The sequence below is a fragment of the Chrysoperla carnea genome, chromosome 1 (assembly GCF_905475395.1).
Source record: "Chrysoperla carnea chromosome 1, inChrCarn1.1, whole genome shotgun sequence".
NCBI lineage: Eukaryota > Metazoa > Arthropoda > Insecta > Neuroptera > Chrysopidae > Chrysoperla > Chrysoperla carnea.
In genome coordinates, this window is record NC_058337.1 from 9,539,081 (window position 1) to 9,556,879 (window position 17,799).

The 17,799-nt window shown below is 30.0% G+C and overlaps 1 protein-coding gene across 1 annotated transcript in view; it reads right to left on the reverse strand.

Annotated features, from left to right (window-relative positions):
• Window positions 1-8,885: 8,885 nt before the first annotated feature.
• Window positions 8,886-17,799, reverse strand: part of LOC123290713 (neurotrimin-like) — a 143,856-nt gene continuing 134,942 nt past the window's right edge. Inside the window, exons 7-10 of the mRNA XM_044870992.1 lie at window positions 10,215-10,286; window positions 10,033-10,134; window positions 8,994-9,129; window positions 8,886-8,922 (exon numbers count right to left, since the gene is read on the reverse strand). Coding sequence (XP_044726927.1) covers window positions 8,886-8,922; window positions 8,994-9,129; window positions 10,033-10,134; window positions 10,215-10,286 — 347 coding nt within the window. The remainder of the gene's footprint in view (window positions 8,923-8,993; window positions 9,130-10,032; window positions 10,135-10,214; window positions 10,287-17,799) is intronic.

Here is a 17,799-nt window from a genome sequence, read left to right on the forward strand (position 1 = left end):
TAACTACCCTCTTAATAATGATACATCGTACAACACACTAACTTACAACACAACACAACATAATACAACTATACACAAGCATAATACAACTATGCACCAACACACATAGACACACAAGGTAGTCATATAGTATAACTATAACATATGTGTAGCTATGATCACCCGTAGCTCGAAAACTAATCATTAAAAAAATTTTTAGCCGTAAGACTTTTTGATCAGAACGATCCGAAAAACATTTTGGTGGTAGTTTGAAAAATTTCACAGAAAGGCATTTTCTTATCTAATCGTGAGGGGTCCCTTGCTCTTCATATAATTGTTTTCAGGGGTTCAAGGCAGTATTCGATTTCGGGGCAACACTTTCGTATTTAATGACAATAAAACCATAGAAGTACGTATTTTGGGCAAATATATTTTGGATTTTCATATTGGTGGACTGTATTTCATTTCTAGTATCAGTTATATTACTTTACCTCGAATAATTATTTTGTTATCAAATAAACAAAAGCGTGAACATTTTTTAAATTTTTATTTAATTTCTTTATGAATAAATTTAGTTGTTTTGGAAAAGCTTACATACTAACTTTATACATGGTTTTCCAAGCTTTAAATGTGTTTTTACTTATTTTAAGTTTTATACCAGCTAAATGCATGTTTTTTTTTTTAATGAAACATCAAAACATTATCCATAAATTTTAAAATAATCTCAGTGAAATCTACATTCATGTAATCTGTATATATATTGTGAATTAAAAAAAAAAATATTCGTTTTCTATTAAAGTATTATGAAAATTATTCAAGAATACTTTCATCTGTATAACAATATATAAAACTATTTCTCCTTATACTTTTGTATCTATTCTATCAGTAGCCTATTTGACTAGTTTCTCGTATTTATAGAGATCGTAAAAAGTGTTGACTTTTAATTATTTTATTAATTTTTAAAAAAAATAACAAATAAAAATATTCGATATAAATTAGATAATAAAACGATATATTAAACAAAAAGCAAATCCAAACTGTTTTTAAACACTAACAACAGCGAAAAACTGATTACGAAAAATTGATTTTAAATCTATATTTTATGCCGATATTGACAATTATGACATCATTACCTAAATTATGATAACTTTGTAAAGTACGATTTTGTTTTGCGTTTATTTGTGGAAAGCTTTTCTGTGTTTTACATCTAAATATCAGGATTTGAAGTTTGTGCCATTTAATATTGGTAAAGAAAATATTAATAAAGTGTGGATCACAAAGTAAAAAGTTTTTTTATAACAAAATACAGATTGCGCAAATGTTGTTTTGTAGTTAACCAATCAAAAAATAATTCAAAAAAAATCTGTAGAGTTTGACGGGCGACATCATGTGCTGACATCAGATTGGCCCTAATTAACATTTTTTCGAAAATCGTTAGTAAAAGTACGCGTTATTGCATTTAATTGAAGGAAATGAAACAAAACACGCAAGCTACAGAAAAATGTTTTAGCTTAAAATATATGAATTGGAGAAATATATTTCATTGTTTCATGAAATTCTTTTCTACAGGAGAATGAACAATTTTCCATAAAGGATTGTCTCATTATCTTTTTATAAAGAAATTAACTCAATTCTTGATGTGAGCCAAATTTATGTAACAACTAGCTTGATATCCGTTCGCTTCACTGTTCTTTAAAGTAACAAACACCGTTTTATAGCCTCCAGCTCTCTTGACTACACTTATCCCCCTTCCATAACCGTTTCAATTTTCTTAAGTGTAAAATAGTCATAATTCATCGCAAGTAAATTTAGTTATAATTCATCAGAGTATATCAGAAAAGATGGTCATGAATTTATTTAAATTCATTTATTATTTTAAATTTTTACAGAAATCCTTAATTTATAGTTCAAAATGATGATCATAGAAGGAGCAGTACAACGTAAGATTAAATTTAATTAATTACAGTTTCCATCAAATCCGTTCGGTAGTTTTTGCGTGAAAGCGTAACAAACAAAGAGACATTTATAGGGAAACATATAAAATATATATGGGTAGCAATTGGTTCGGATTGGTTAGAATGATTTAAACAACCCGTTAAATTATGTATAGAGGCAAGCATAGATAATCGGGAATTTAAAAATGTGACATATCATGGGTTAGTAGTTATGGTTAGTTTGATACATTCATTCAACTTCACAAAATTTCACATTTATAATGTATCAGAATCCGGATGTATCTATCCATATTACATTGTTCTGCTGTTTCTATAGATTCGAAATGATGTATTTAATGAGTATTAGCAAGAAAAAAAAATTACATCGTGATATTTTTTGCTTTTTAGTACAAATTTCAAATAAAATCATATAATATAGTTTTTTGTAAACTATAATTTTTATTTACGTTAGAATGAGTTTCTTGAGTATTATTTACGGATGATAACAAAAATAAAAATAATAACAACAAAAAGTCTTGTGTATCATGTGACACACATACAAAAAAAAAGCCCTAACAAAGGCGTAAAAAATGAAAATTGAATATAATTAACTTACAATGCTTTTCATATATCATTTTGCCTATCCGGCTATTGTGGTCGTTTGATATCAACCATTTTTCACAGTTATATATTATTATTGTTGTATCATGCGTACAATAAATACAATAACAAACGTTGTTGAGTTTTTATTATATTTAAACTATACCAGTATTTCCAGTTCCTATTATCGTAAATCCACACATATTACCAAATAAGAGAAATAATTGTGAAAAATACCTGGACATGATACTATGTCGTCATCGTAAATAATGTTCTAGATTAAAAAAAAGCTTGAATGTGAATACACACGCACTTGTATGAAATTACACTTATCACGCAAATATTCGTATCTATGAATTTTTTATTCAGTTCTCTATATACAGCTTTAAGTTATACGGGCACTTGAATAAAAAATGAATTAAAATTCTCCATCGGATGCACATAAGAAACATCTGATACAAAATTTGAAGGAAGATTTTAAGCCATAACACAAAAAGAGACAGTAAAATGTTGGCAGTATTAATTAGTGGCAGTAGTTAGAAACTTACAACTATAACATCTTCGGTTTTCACACGTTTTACGGCTGAATTACGTTTAGAGTACAAGTAAAGTTTCTATATCTACAGACTACAGAGAATTTCTTACTGCATTAAATTACAGGAATTCGCTTCTTGTTTAAATAGGTTCATTATCACGTACTGGATGTAAATGCACAAAATCTTGTCAAAAAAGGGCGGGAGTGCCCCCATTTTAATCCCCGTAATCGTGAACGAAAAATGGTAGTTTACCTTTATTGTAGATGATTAAATTTTCTATCATTTTTATTCAATATTTTTTTGTATCACTTACCGGCTAGGATGTAAATGACTATTGAGATTTTAATTATTAACAAATTTGGAGGATGGAAACCGTAACTGTGCATTTAAGGCTTAAAAATGGTAATAATCTTTACTGTAGATAGTTACATTTCCGATCTTTTTGTCACTTTTATGTCACTATCATTAATATTTTTTATATATTTTTGAATTTTCATCATTACACTATGTATACCTTTTTTTTCACCTTGCACCCGGTGGTTGCAACACTGAAGGCGTTATAACTTCATAAATATGATTTTTAGGAACAAAATTTAAAGTAAAAGTTTTCAGAGGTTTTCAGAGGACGTAGATATAGCCGAAAACGGTTTACCTTCAAATTGAGGAACTGCCGCTCTCTTTTTTTCTAAGCATTTTGTCATTGAAATTCAGTACGTGATACTGAACCTATTTCGGTAAAAAAATAACTCCTGTAATTTAGTGCATTACGGACAAGAGTAGGTACCGAGCTGCTACATGTTTTAATTGTAGAACAGTCCTACATAAGTTGGATGCTGGTATTTGATATGGCTGTTCATATTTGTGGTATTTACTGGTTTTCCCTTCTACAAAGAAAAATTAGTATTTGACACTGATTATACTTTACGGGAATTCTTGTTAATTGGTCAAATAGAAAGCTTATATCGAATCTTTTTGACATGATTAAATAAAAATTTTATTTGCTTGTAAGTTTATCATTAAAAGGTTGTTGAGGCGCTACACATGAAGATTACCGTATACCCCCGAAACAGTGGTCGGATTTGCTGACTAGTCGGCCGATTAGTCAGCCTTTTTACAACCGATTAATTGGTTAATCGGCCAAAGTCATAGTCAACACATCACTAATACTTATGAAATTAAAATATTTGAAAACCACTGTAAGGTTATATCATCACTACATATTATAAAACAAAGTCGCTTTTTCTGTCTCTATGTCCCTATGTACGCTTAAATCTTTGAAACTACGCAACGGATTTTGATGCGGTTTTTTTTAATAGATAGAGTGATTCAAGAGGAAGGTTTTTATGTATAATACATCCATATTATAGCAGAGGAAAGGTTTGAAATAGGGGTTGAAAGGGATATGCTTCAAAAAATAAAAAAATTGTGCATCGATTAAGCTCAAATATTGACACGATATACAACCAGCTTCAAAGATATATTGTTTTTGTCTATTTTTAACCTTCGGAGGGTAGAAAGGTGTAGCGAGAAAGTGGGAAGGAATTATCGAATATTTACAAATATACCTAAGTGGGGTATCAAATAAAAGAGCATGACGTGTACATTACAAAACTGTTATCCCACGCAAGGAAATGTAGAGGGAGGGGTGCAAGTGGGGATGTTGCCCAGCAAAGCGGGTAGTTCACAGCTAGTAAATATAATAAAATAAAAAAGCAATCGAACATAATACATCAATCCCATTAATCTTTCATTTGAGAAAAGTAAAACGTTCAACTTCAATTTTACAAAATGTTGTTGACTTATACAAATAATATCTATAATACAAATAATTACGAAATGAAAACTCTAAGTCCGTCTACTACCAGCCACCAATGCAATCAATGGATGGATATATTTATATCTCAAATAAAAATAATAATGAAACTAAAAAATGATAACACAAGCAAAACAAGTTAAAACCATCGTAACTTAAACTGTATATGTTTTTTCGTTGGTAACTTGGTAGCTGTGTATAATGGTCGATAAATGGTTTTAAAATCGTCATTTAAAAGAAAAGCACGTTTCCAAATGCTATAAAATACAATGTTGTTGGTTTTTATTAGTTACAAAAGTTGTATGTGTTTTTGGCTTAGCTTATGTACACAATGATTATTACTATTATCATAACTATTATGTCACAATCATAGACATATCACTGCATAGTATAAAACAAAGTCGCTTTTTCTGTCCCTATGTCCCTATGTTTCTATGTCCCTTTGTACGCTTAAATCTTTGAAACTACGCAACGGATTTTGATGCGGTTTTTATGTATAATACATCCATATTATAGTAGAGTAAGGGGTTGAAATAGGGGTTGAAAGGGATATGCTTCAAAAACTAAAAAAGTTGTGCATCGATTAAGCTCAAATATTGACACGATATACAACCAGCTTCAAAGACCTATTGTTTTTATCTACTTTTAACCTTCGGAGGGTAGAAAGGTGTAGCGAGAAAGTGGGAAGGAATTATCGAATATTTACAAATATACCTAAGTGGGGTATCAAATAAAAGAGCATGACGTGTACATTACAAAACTGTTATCGCACGCAAGGAAATGTGGAGGGAGGGGTGCAAATGGGGATGTTGCCCAGCAAAGCGGGTAGTTCACAGCTAGTAGAACAATATAGTCTATCGTCAAAACGTTATCCATTACGTTGCTAAGTTTAAAAGAATTCGTGAGCATATTTTTACCTCATACGGGCAGCAAGATCCAAAGGGTTGATAAATAATATAAATAAAACCAAATGAAACTTTGATCAACAAATACCCCATCGGAGACTTGCAACCCCCTAAAGGTTATAATCTTCAAAAATTCAATTATTTAGGCGTTACCATATGTTACAAGTGTGATGCAACACTAGAAATCAGGAAAAGAATAGCCAAAGGTTCAAAAACCGTTGGAGCATTGAAACAATTCTTTCATTAAAAACTGAAAAATCAGGGTATACAAATACATTATTCGCCCAACGGTAACGTATGGTTCCGAGCTATGGAAATGAAAGAAAGAAGAGAATGATGCTCTTAATATATGGGAGAGAAAAATACTGAGAACCATATTCGGAGGATGAAAAGTAGCATATTTCTGGTAAAAAAGACCAAACAAGGAACTTAACATTCTGTGCTGACACGAGGGAATTCTGGGGAAAGAAAGAGAGGTCAGACCAGAAGTAGCTGAATAAAGTTAGCTTAGTTATTTGGAAGAACTGGGAATCCAAAACTGGAAATAAGTAGAAACAAAGGATCTGAAATGTTAAGTCTTTAAAGTTTATAGTTGGTTCTGGCTGGTGTTTTATAGTTTGTTAATTTCTGAAAAGTTAATGTATTGTTATTAGCTGAAAGTTTATCGCGAATTTTGTTAAAAGTTCATAGTTTATTTATTTGTTTTTGTTAAAAGTATATAATCTGTTAATTGTTATGTTTACTAGTTGTTGATTTAAAAAGAAAGTGGATTATTGATTGCCTAAAACTTATAGTTAACTGTGTGTTAATTCTTTAAAATTTATATCTGTTAAGTGTTAAAATTTCTTCCAGTTGTTAATTGCCTAAAATTTAATAGTTTCAGTTACTTAATCCTTTCAAATTTATAATCGCTGTTAAATTTTTTTAAATTGCTGGTTTTCAAAGTCTGTTAATTATTGCAGGTAATCCTTAAATTTTTACTTTAAGGATTGTTATTGTAGAAGAACATTTATAGTTGGTTCTGTGGTACCGTTTATAAATCTAACAATTATAAATATGTAATAACTATTGGTTTTAAATGGGTTATAGTTCAAAATGAAAATATAAAAATGTTAAGCACCGAGCCGCATTGCAAGACCAGAAGCAGGCGGAAACAAGTGTCCTCAACAGCCAAAGGCCTTATAGGTCTGTAGTGCTGTTATGTACCTATATATTTTCCCTTCATCATGTTTTTTTTATAAAAATATTATTTTTATATAATAAAAGAGAGAGAATATATATGTATAAAAGAGTAAACTCGGTCTTGGAATGTTGAGACCTAAAAAAGGCACATTCATGACACGAATCCAACCTATATACCGATTTCAAACGCTCCAGCTTAATTTGGAGCGGCTGTTCAAAGCCATCAAATTTGCTAAAAAAAATACTTTAACGAAGTGGAGTAATTTAATTCATCATATTTTATATGAATGTGTTTTTTCGTTCTAGAACAGTGTATTTATTACCATTGCATTATTATTACGATATTATTGATTCCCACGTATACAGATTGCATCATTTTAATAGAGACATGAAACTTTTCTCGTTTAGTATATCCATTGACTGCAAAAAAATGGTTCACGTAAAAGTTGTTGTTCATGGTCACATTTAAAAAGTAATTACAAAAACCTAACTAATAAAAGATACAAAAACATTTTATATTAAAAATTTTATAACATTTTAAATTAGAAATATTATCGAAAAGCTAATATTATTTCCTAAACAGAGAAAGTGCCTCAAAAATTGAATGCAATATTCTACTAACAGATACTTCTAAAAAAAAATTGTTTCCAATTCCGTTTCAAGTGTAGGTTTATTCACGTACCTTTGAATTTAAATATTTCGAAGGATTTATGTTTCTGGCTGAGCATAAAACCATCCACCTAGTCTCTCAAAAACGAGCATTATACAGAATGATTTTTTTTAAAGTTCCACTATTATATTTCGAAAATCGGATGAAAAAAAAAACGGAGAGAAACGTCATGTCTTAAGTTTAGAAAGAATGAAAATAGAAAATGTAGTTTTTTGACACAAAGACATGTACTCACTTTCAAGTTAATTTCTTTAAAGTGTTTATTCAGCATATCAAAATAGGTTTCAAGATAAATGTTACCTTCTTTGTACAGAACAATTTTCAAAATTACAATTTTAATATACCTGTTATCAATATTGTTCGTTTGCATTGCCTTTTAAAAGAGCCTGAAGATCATAGTCGAATGAAAGTTAACCATAAAATAAGGTGTTCGTATTCCAACCAATTAACTTTTACCTATCTAAAACATTTTTTACACCTAGAGTACAAGAAAACAATTGGACGCACCAATGGTGAATACCTGATAGCTCATACATTATAATAACACATGAGCTATAATTTATAAAGATATAAAAAACAAAACATTTAATTTATTCTAACATCTTACTGTCTATGCTCACCATTTTAAACCATAAATTAAAGATTTCTGTAAACATTTATAATAGTTAAAGTCAAACAGTTCATGACCTTCTTTTCTGATATACTCAATGAGTTATGACTAAGTTACACTTTAAAAAATTGAAAATTGTACAAATATTTTAGCTGTTTAAAACAATTCCTCCGAGAATGTCATGGAAGAGGAATAAATGAGATTACTTTTAAGCCCCGTGAAGCGGGCGGGTATCAAGCTAGTAGGAGGTAATTCAACTAACGCAAAATAAATGTTTTCATTGAAAACAACAAATTTAGGTGATTTATTTTTAAAAACATAGAATCTGCACAGGTTTTTCGTCGATATTTTTTCCAAAAAGGTTTATTTCAACTGTGCTTACATTACCAGTATAAGGAGAAATATTTATACAAGTTTGTCTCAAGAATTAGATTTTTTACCTGTTCTAAAAATAAAATATAATACTAAATCTTACAATCTAATATATACATTGAAAAAATAAATAAAATTCTGGTTCTCTTATAAATAATAAGCACTTAAAAATTTAATTGATCATGGTCTAAGAGCCAGTGGCCGCCAGACGATATTTCAACAAACCCTGTGTTATCTTCTTTAGTCTATGTAGGGCAGATATAAGAAGAAAATAAAAGGTTTGTTCAACATTGTAGGTCTGCCGGCTTTTGGGGTTTTAGCCTATTAAATCAAAGAAAATAATAAAAAATTTAAATTTTCAAACAAAAAATATGATATTAGCAGTTATATACAAAATGAAATTTTGGACCATTAATCCATTTTTAATGGATGCTGAAGAAAGTTCGTTCTTTTCTTCATAATAATGATGAGAATTATCATCTAATGGATGTGGCTTTGGTGTCGGTTCTTGACCACGAAGATGTAAATCTGTAAAAGAAAGCAATAGCATAAGATATTTAATCGAAATTTTTCTACACACAAAACACATAGAATCCAATAGGCATGCAAATCGGAATGACATGCATATACATCTTTTCAAAACGGGAAGTTTATTTAAAACTAGATGGCCTTATTCGTAATTTCTTTAATTCCCTTATTTATTTATTTCTATAGTTTTAGTAGATTTTATAATTTAGTAGTTATAGGTTTAGTATTTATCTGGGCACATTGGATGAATGTAGCTTATTTTTACCGGGTACTATCTAGACACTTAGGATTTTAAATTTTTCATGGAGAGGTACTAGGTTTAAATATTACCATGTTGATTGATAATCCGCTTGTGTTTCAAACGACTTTATTTTCGTAAGTGCATAGTGCATTTCGCGAGCGACAAATAACAGTATACAATGGGGGTACTTCCGAATGAAGAATGCAAAATAATAAAAAACAAACAATTGACTGAGTTATTTGTTGAAATACTTTGTATAAAAAGTGTTGAATATCAGTGCTTGCATTATTTTCTCACAAATTAGAAAAGTTTAAAAAACCAACCTTTCGGCCGCCATTTATATGGTTTTCGAAAATTTTCAAAAGTATTTTCTAGAATTTTTTTCGAGAATGTTTCACAAACTATATAAATATTATCGAAGATAATAAATGAGAACTCTAGGATATATATCGAAATAAATTTCAATTTTTGCCCCAATTTTCCAGATCAGTTTTTTGTATTTTTAAAATATGTATTTTCGACTTCCAAGTAGTCATCATCAGTAAGAATTAGCTAGTATCTACAAATTTGTGATTGGTTGAAATCGTGGAATATAAAGAAAATTATTCCTGTACTTATTTTTGTATATAACATTCTTGTACTTTTTTTAAATATTTACTAACCCTGCTCTTTGGAATGTTCATGTTCTGCTGATTCAAGGATTTCATTACCAATAGGTTTGATACTTGGACGATTATTATCGTTTTGATGATCCCAACTGGAATCTGAAAAAATCCCCAAAAGAAAAATCAAATAAGTTTTTTCCCAATCATTTTTGGTAAATGAGGCATTGAAATAATTTTACCTTTTTCGACCATTAGGACTGTTGGAAGTGTTGTGGTCATAATTTTGTTAACCGTTGATGGTTGTGGAATGTCTGAAACAAAAAATAAAAATATTAAAATATTTTTGCTTTCATAAACTAAAATATACATTGTCTCGAAAGGCCATTTTTACATTGTGCATATTAGTTAATCTCTATCGTTCTATTCTCCAATTTTAATTTTAACCTTTGGGTATTTCAATCTGAGTTTTCGAACGAGTCGTCTGAGTCGTGGGTCATCCAGCTCCCATTTTCATAATATTAACGACTATTAGTAGTTAGCTCATGTTTTATGTGCCTTACTCTTCAAACATTGTGGTTTTATTCATTATACTCGCGCTTTCATGGAAATTAATTTGTAAGAGACCATTTTATTGCAAATTTTATTTATTTTCAGGAAAATCTGGTGTGACAGCTCTAAGCGTGGTAGAAAGGTCTGTTGTTTTTTAATTTATAAAGCCGTTCGTGTTCGTTTTGAGTTTTACATTTGAAATATCTCGGTGTTACAGCTCAAAACTTGACCAAAATATCTTTCTCACCAATTAAAAATAAAAAATCCTGGCAAAAAATATTTCTACCAGCATAAACCCTGACACACCTAGTTCATATTGTACCTATCGTTTAATAGTATTGAGTCATATGCGAAATTTTCGAAATCCGTGTAACTGCAGTTTTACTGTCACGGGCTCCAGGGCTATTAATCAGAAACCCTGAATGTTCCAATTTTCTAAGGAGATGCCAATTGATACCCTATTTTGTCGGAATTCGAACAAAATGATTTTTGAATTTCATTTATTTATTTATTTTTTTGATTAATTATCAATTATCGCTTAGTTATTGACAGTGCCGGATTTACCTCTGACGGGGCCCCAAGCAACCTCAGGTTTTTGGGGCCCTCATTGTAAAATACCCCCCCCCCCCCGATATTTCAAAATAATGAATAACTAGTTAATTTTGCATAATCAATATATTTTACAGTTAACTTATAATTTACTATCTAAATTACAACTTTTTTCTACTTTTCTCAGTCGCAAATTGATGAATGACATCATCAAAGTCAAGTTTTTCAAGCTTGTCTTTTTCGATAAACAGTAAGCCTAAATCACTAACTTTTTCTTGACAAATCAATGAGCGTAAATAATTTTTGACGCGTCTAAATGCGCTGAACGATCTCTCCCCTGTACTATTAGCTATCGGTATTGTAAGGAATAGCCTGATGAGGCATTCAACATTTGGAAACGCTGAAAACAGTTCATCCTTGAAAATGATTTGGTACAATTCAACAAATGTTTTACGCTCATCTTCCATTTTTTGGGGCCCCTCTCCAAGCGGGGCCCAAGCAATTGCTTCCTTTGCTTCCCGGTAAATCCGCTACTGGTTATTGAAATAAAAATTCTATGATGAAAAAAAAGAGGGAATTCGCTTAGCTTAGGCCACTCCTACGATACACATTTGAACAAATTTAAAGTGTGAAAAAAATATTATTGAATGTTTAAAGTGTAAAAATGATATTCGATCTCAAGCTTGAAGAAAATTGTGGGAAGGCATAAAATACTAAAGCTCACCGATTTTCACCCCTACAAAAACAAAACAAAGGGCAAATTTATGGAATTTATTTCTTTAAGTAACGTAAAATTAACCCATTATCGAAATAAACATGTAACTTTGAACTTGAAGTATGCGTAGGAATTTGATAAAAGCAATGGCAATAAAGATTTAAATAATTACTTAAATATATAATCCGGCTCATTATATTAAATAATAGATATCTACCCATTATACTAAAATGTCCCAGAGGGTATAATATAATAAAGTTCATGTACGTTAACGTTAGAGGTACTCTATAATACATCCAACATGTTGTAACCAAACTTGGTAAGAAATATATTATAACTGCATTGTACTTACTTAATGTAAGGTTATTTACTGTATATGTATAAATTGTTGGTTGTTCTTCTATTCGTTTATTTAACCCAGAGAAAGAAGACAAATAAAATAGTCAATCTGCTAGAAAATTACAAGTGAAGTTTTTGAAGTGAAAACTTCTTTAGCGGCGTTGTACACTTTTTTTGTAATGGGTAAAAAATGTTAAACTCGCATCAGGACACGTGACCTGATCGAAAAAGCGTAAGACTATGTCACATTCAGTACACCGGCTCTCGACCGATCACTGAAGTTAAGCAACATTGGGTACAGTGAGTACTTGGATGGGTGACCGCTTGGGAACACTGTGTGCGGTTGCCTTTTTATTAAAAATATAATTTTTTTTGGTTTTTGTTTTTTTTTTTTAAGTGAAGGCTTCTTTAGCGGCGTTTTACACTTTTTTTTGTAATGGGTAAAAAATGTTCGTTCATGAAATTGTCAGTTTGTGTACGATAGCGCAATAAATAAATATTGTATTCTACCACATAAATGATAGTACTTTTATACTGATAATTAAAGCAATTCGTGCAAAATTATTCCCTGGCCATTCCAAAATATCAAAAATGCACACCGTTAATATTCAAGTTTTTACTTCTGCCGGTACTCTCGGAGTACAACCCTTCATTTTTTCACCGTAATTATCTTTATTTGGATGCAAGAGATAACCTATGAAAAATCCATTGTCAAATGATGCGCGCAAAACAAATTATTCAAGGTTAAAGGTCTCGAAAATACGTTTTTTTTTCCAAATGTCTCGTAAAATGTTGAGTTTATGGCAGTTTTAGTTAAATTTGTTCGTTAGTTAATTTCACACAAATTTACAAAATATAAAAAACCTCCGACAAATTTTTCGGGTACGGAACCCTAAACTCGCAATCGAAAAATATCTAAGAACACTCTCCATTAATTTACCTATTCCCTTAGAGCCTTCTATAAACTGAAATGATTTTGAGGATCATCGTCTACTTTTTTAGTTGTTACGGAACCCTAAAATCGCACTCGAAGCATAGCTTAGAATACTCTCAATTAAATTACCTTTCAAACGAAACAAAAAAATCAAAATCGGTTCATCTGTTTAGGCGCTAAAATGCCACATACACACACACAGCGGTCAAACTTATAACAACCCTTTTTTTGGTTGGGGGGTTAATAAAAAAGGTTTAAGACAAAGTATCTGTAGAAGCAGTAGTTCTAGCGCTATTTGGCCAAAAAAAATATCTAACAAATTTAAAAAAATAAAATATTTAAAAAATATTTTATATTTCTTGTTATTAATTTTTTTTAAATAATTTTAATTTTAAAATATTTTTAATAATTTTTGTGTCGTAGAGTAAGCGACCTACTTTAAAATTAACTCACGAATGAATTTTATAATAGCTTAAACTGCCATAAACTTAAAAATTTACGAGATACTTGAAAAAAAAATCTTATTTTCGTGACCTTTGACCTTGAAAAATTTTTTTTTGCGTACGTGATTTTGCAAGGACTTTTCATAGGATGCTAGAAATATCCGAATGACGTTAATCCCGGTGAAAATACTTCACTTGAATTTTTTAAGCAGAAATATCTTTATTTTATGTTTAATGAATAGGATCAATTAAAATTTTCGTTTTTGAAATATCCATAGCATAAAAATTTTGGCATTTAATACCTAGAAAAATTTTGAAAGCAAAATCTCCAAAATCATGAAAAACGTAACAAATTGTATTAAATCGTTTTGAAGAAAATAAAACTATATGCAAACAAGGTTCTTAAAAAAAGGCTAAAAAATCACTAATGAGAAGAACATGAAAGAACTCATTTCATTTACCACGCGATATAAAATAAAGAAGTAACATCGTGTTATATATCGTTTATTAGGTCTTAAAAATGCAATAACAATAATAATTTAAAAGTTTTTTTACACTTGATTTTTGTATCGAAAATGGGCTTAACCGAAATTATTATTTATATCTTTAATTTAATGGTTCCTTTTTTTCATCTTTAATGTTGAAATCCGAAAAAGGTGAAAAGAGCTTTTTGCAACCCGGTAAAATTTTTTTTGGGGATATAATAATGTCAGTATCGGTGTGAACGCCATACTGTATACTGTATTGAGTCAATGCATTATGTCGTCAGGCCTAGGCCCATATTGGTTGGCGACGACCACAGTATTTCTGGTGGGTAGCCTATTCAATACTGCAACGTTACTTATGTTATTATAGAAACTTTATGTATCTGTCTCTATACCATACCAGCATTGTAGTAAATGCAATGCATTTCTACGCCTAAGAGATCTAACTTTTGTATTGGATTTTAGCCACCAAACACTACATGTTTCCACCTCCTTTACCGTGTTTGCTTTTTCCAAGTTCATTGAATTAACTGTTTTAAATTACTGTAGTAGGTATTATGGTATTATTTGTAAGTATATTTGAAGAAAATCTTACATGAACAGTTCGTATTTCTTAAACATATTGTCTTATAGTTTCGATTCTTAAGAAAACTGAAACAAATATTTTAAATAATATAAAATTCTTATTTTTTATTTACACAATAAATATATGTATTGTAGGATTTGCAGGTAAATATCCTACCATTTCTTTTACGAAATGTTAGGGTAGCATTTTCATGATATTATTGACTATGTTCAATGTATTTATTTAACAAATAAATCCTTTTAAGGATGTATGAGCATGGTAGTGGGGGCACAAATTTAAAAATAGATATTTTCATTTTGATGATAAATTTATTATTACTTGACGATATAAGACGAAAAGTAAGAATAAAATTTTTCGATATCTGGCTTAATTTTCAAAATATCGAAAATTGAAAATTTTGTTTAATTATTTAGCTTTCGATATTTCGAAAACCAAGAAACATATCGAAAAATTTTATTCTTATTTTTCGTCTACATTCATGAAGTTATAACAAAATTCATCATCAAAGTTGAAAATAAGATAAAAATAATTTCAACCCTTAATCTACCCTGCTTTTACATCCCTTATATGGACGGTGACACTTAGTTTTTTTCTTTTCTAATTCATTGCTAATATGTTTACTTTCTATTAAAAAGTTTTTTTTAAATTTGTTTTCATTCATTCCAAATGAAAATTATAAAAAACTTCCAAAATATGTCGTTTTTTGAGATTCCTCCATAAGAGCCAATGTATTTTATATCGATTTTTAATGACTTTTTTCTTAAAAATTTGCACGGATACCTAAGCTGAAATTTTAACCACATATTCTTTGAGTAAACGACTACCTACAAACAAATTTTGAGCCTTTAAATCAAACATTGTTGTCATGCTCATACATCCTTAAATTGACAAACAGACATAAAATCCCAAAATACATAACAAACATAAAATCTAGAAAATAATCCGAAACAAATATCCAAAATTCAGAGCAAGAAGATGCGCGGTAAGGACTGCTTTTTAACTTCTACTAGAGGATTATTTTGATTACATTGGACGTCGGATTAATTTTTCGGGAACAATTTTTTTCCCGTCAATATTACACAAAACAGTACGAAAATTTCAAACTACCACTCTTTAAAATAGCTGGCACGCTTGCGCTTGTCACATGATAAAGGGGCCTATTATGGCAGTTTACACAAATGCTGCACGTAAAATTCTAAAAAACGAAGTAGGTAAACCTAACCACATGAGAATTTAGTAATATTTAATGGCAACCAAGAACATCTGCTTATAAACTAGATATGAAATAACAATCAAATCAACATTGAAACAAATTTTTTATATGCCTCCAGGTCTGTGAAATTTACTAACTGATATTCATGAATATTAACTACAACGACTAACTCAATATTTCCTTCAAGGTGAATGTGTTCTCAGAAACTTAATTTTTCCAAAAAAGTACTACACTGGTAATACCAAAGCCCCAAATATTACACTTAAATAACACCCAATTTTAGATTTCAATGCCTTAAAAATTTCCCAAAAAACTGAGTGTATGAAAAGGTTTGACACTTCCTTTTTTAGATTTTGAGGGAGGATTCCGTTAGAACTTAGGAAAATTAGATGAAAATAGAGTGTAAAATTTGTATATGCCATAGTTTTTAAAATATTGATGCTATGAGATTTAAAAAAAAAGAATCATAGAAGACATTTACACAAATGCCACTCATTTCATCACTTTAAACGTATGTTCTGGAAAAACGAGTGCCACTTGTTATATTTTTCTTTATAGGAAAGTTTGTTATACTTTTAACTAATGAACAAATGTATATTTTGTTATACCTTTAACTAACGAATACTTAGTAGTTTTCCAAATTAGTTTTAAGAAAATTGTTCTTGTAACATAATACTAAAAACAAATAAATATAGGATTTATATGTTAAAAATGCAAACTTTAACAGCTCAAATTTTCAAATTTAACACCGTAGGGGATTTGAAAATTTTTACCTTCTTGAAGGGAATTAATGGGAATGCATATACACCATTAAAAGATGATCGTACGAAAACGTGATTTTTTGGGGACGTATTTAAGCATATTTATTTTAAATTAATCTTATATTGAAATTAACAAAACACTGTGAAATTTCTATGTTTTGAAATACCGTATCAAAGAGAAAAATAATACCTTCGTTTTCTGCTCAATGCGTTAATTCTGGCCGATTTCTTCGAATGTTTGGAAAAGTTATCAACCTAAAAGTAATTTTTACGTATACAATGAAATATCAAAAGGGATTTCCTCTTTCATTTACAATATTTAAAATTTGTTAACAAACATTTATAGGTTAATTTAAAATCATAACCATACATAATTTATGATCACTTCCATACCTACATTTGTTCGAAGTACATTTATGTTCCCTGTTTACTGTGTACCCACTTGTAATAATGAATAATGAATCAGGCGAAAACCTGTTAAAGAATGGAAGTGGATACTCAGCAGGGCTGCCAGTAGAGCCAACTTATTTTATGTACCGCTCGGTCACTGAAATTATACAGAATCAAATCTCATTATACAAAGCGACAAAATTGTTAAAAAATAGTCTGTAAACAGTTCCAGTAGCAAGTGGTGCTGAGTTAAAAAGTCACTTTTACGTTTACTTGTAATGCTAACGAATATTACTCAGAGAGCGCCAATTTCGTTAGAATAGTTTTCGAAAGAGCGGCAAGCTCATAACGCCATCTACGACTAAGAAATATTCGATCACTCGTTATCTCAAATAATCGGTATTTTAATTCTCACGAAATTTACTTCACGTTTGAATTTTTATTTTTGTATCAAATTATACGAAGCAATCTGCTATACAAACTGGATACATAAAATAACCATACTTTTTGTATCCGATTATACAATCTGGCAGCCCTGATAGTTAGTGCATAAATTCTATGTTAATGCAGAGAAATCTAATCATATAAAATGCTTTGTTGTGAATGATTGACTGACGGATCAACGCACAGCTTAAATCGCACATTGTCGAGAACTAAAACTTGAAAGGTGTGTTCCTTGTATGATGAAAGCATTCGATAAGGTATTCTACCACTAAGGGGCGGCGGTATAAAGTTTGTAGGGAACAACGTGATTTCTTGGTCCAATCTACTTATAATTTTGCATAAATATTCTTTAACAGAATTGATGGAAGACATGTTTGGTATTTTATAAACTCGTCACATAACGGGATTAAAAAGGA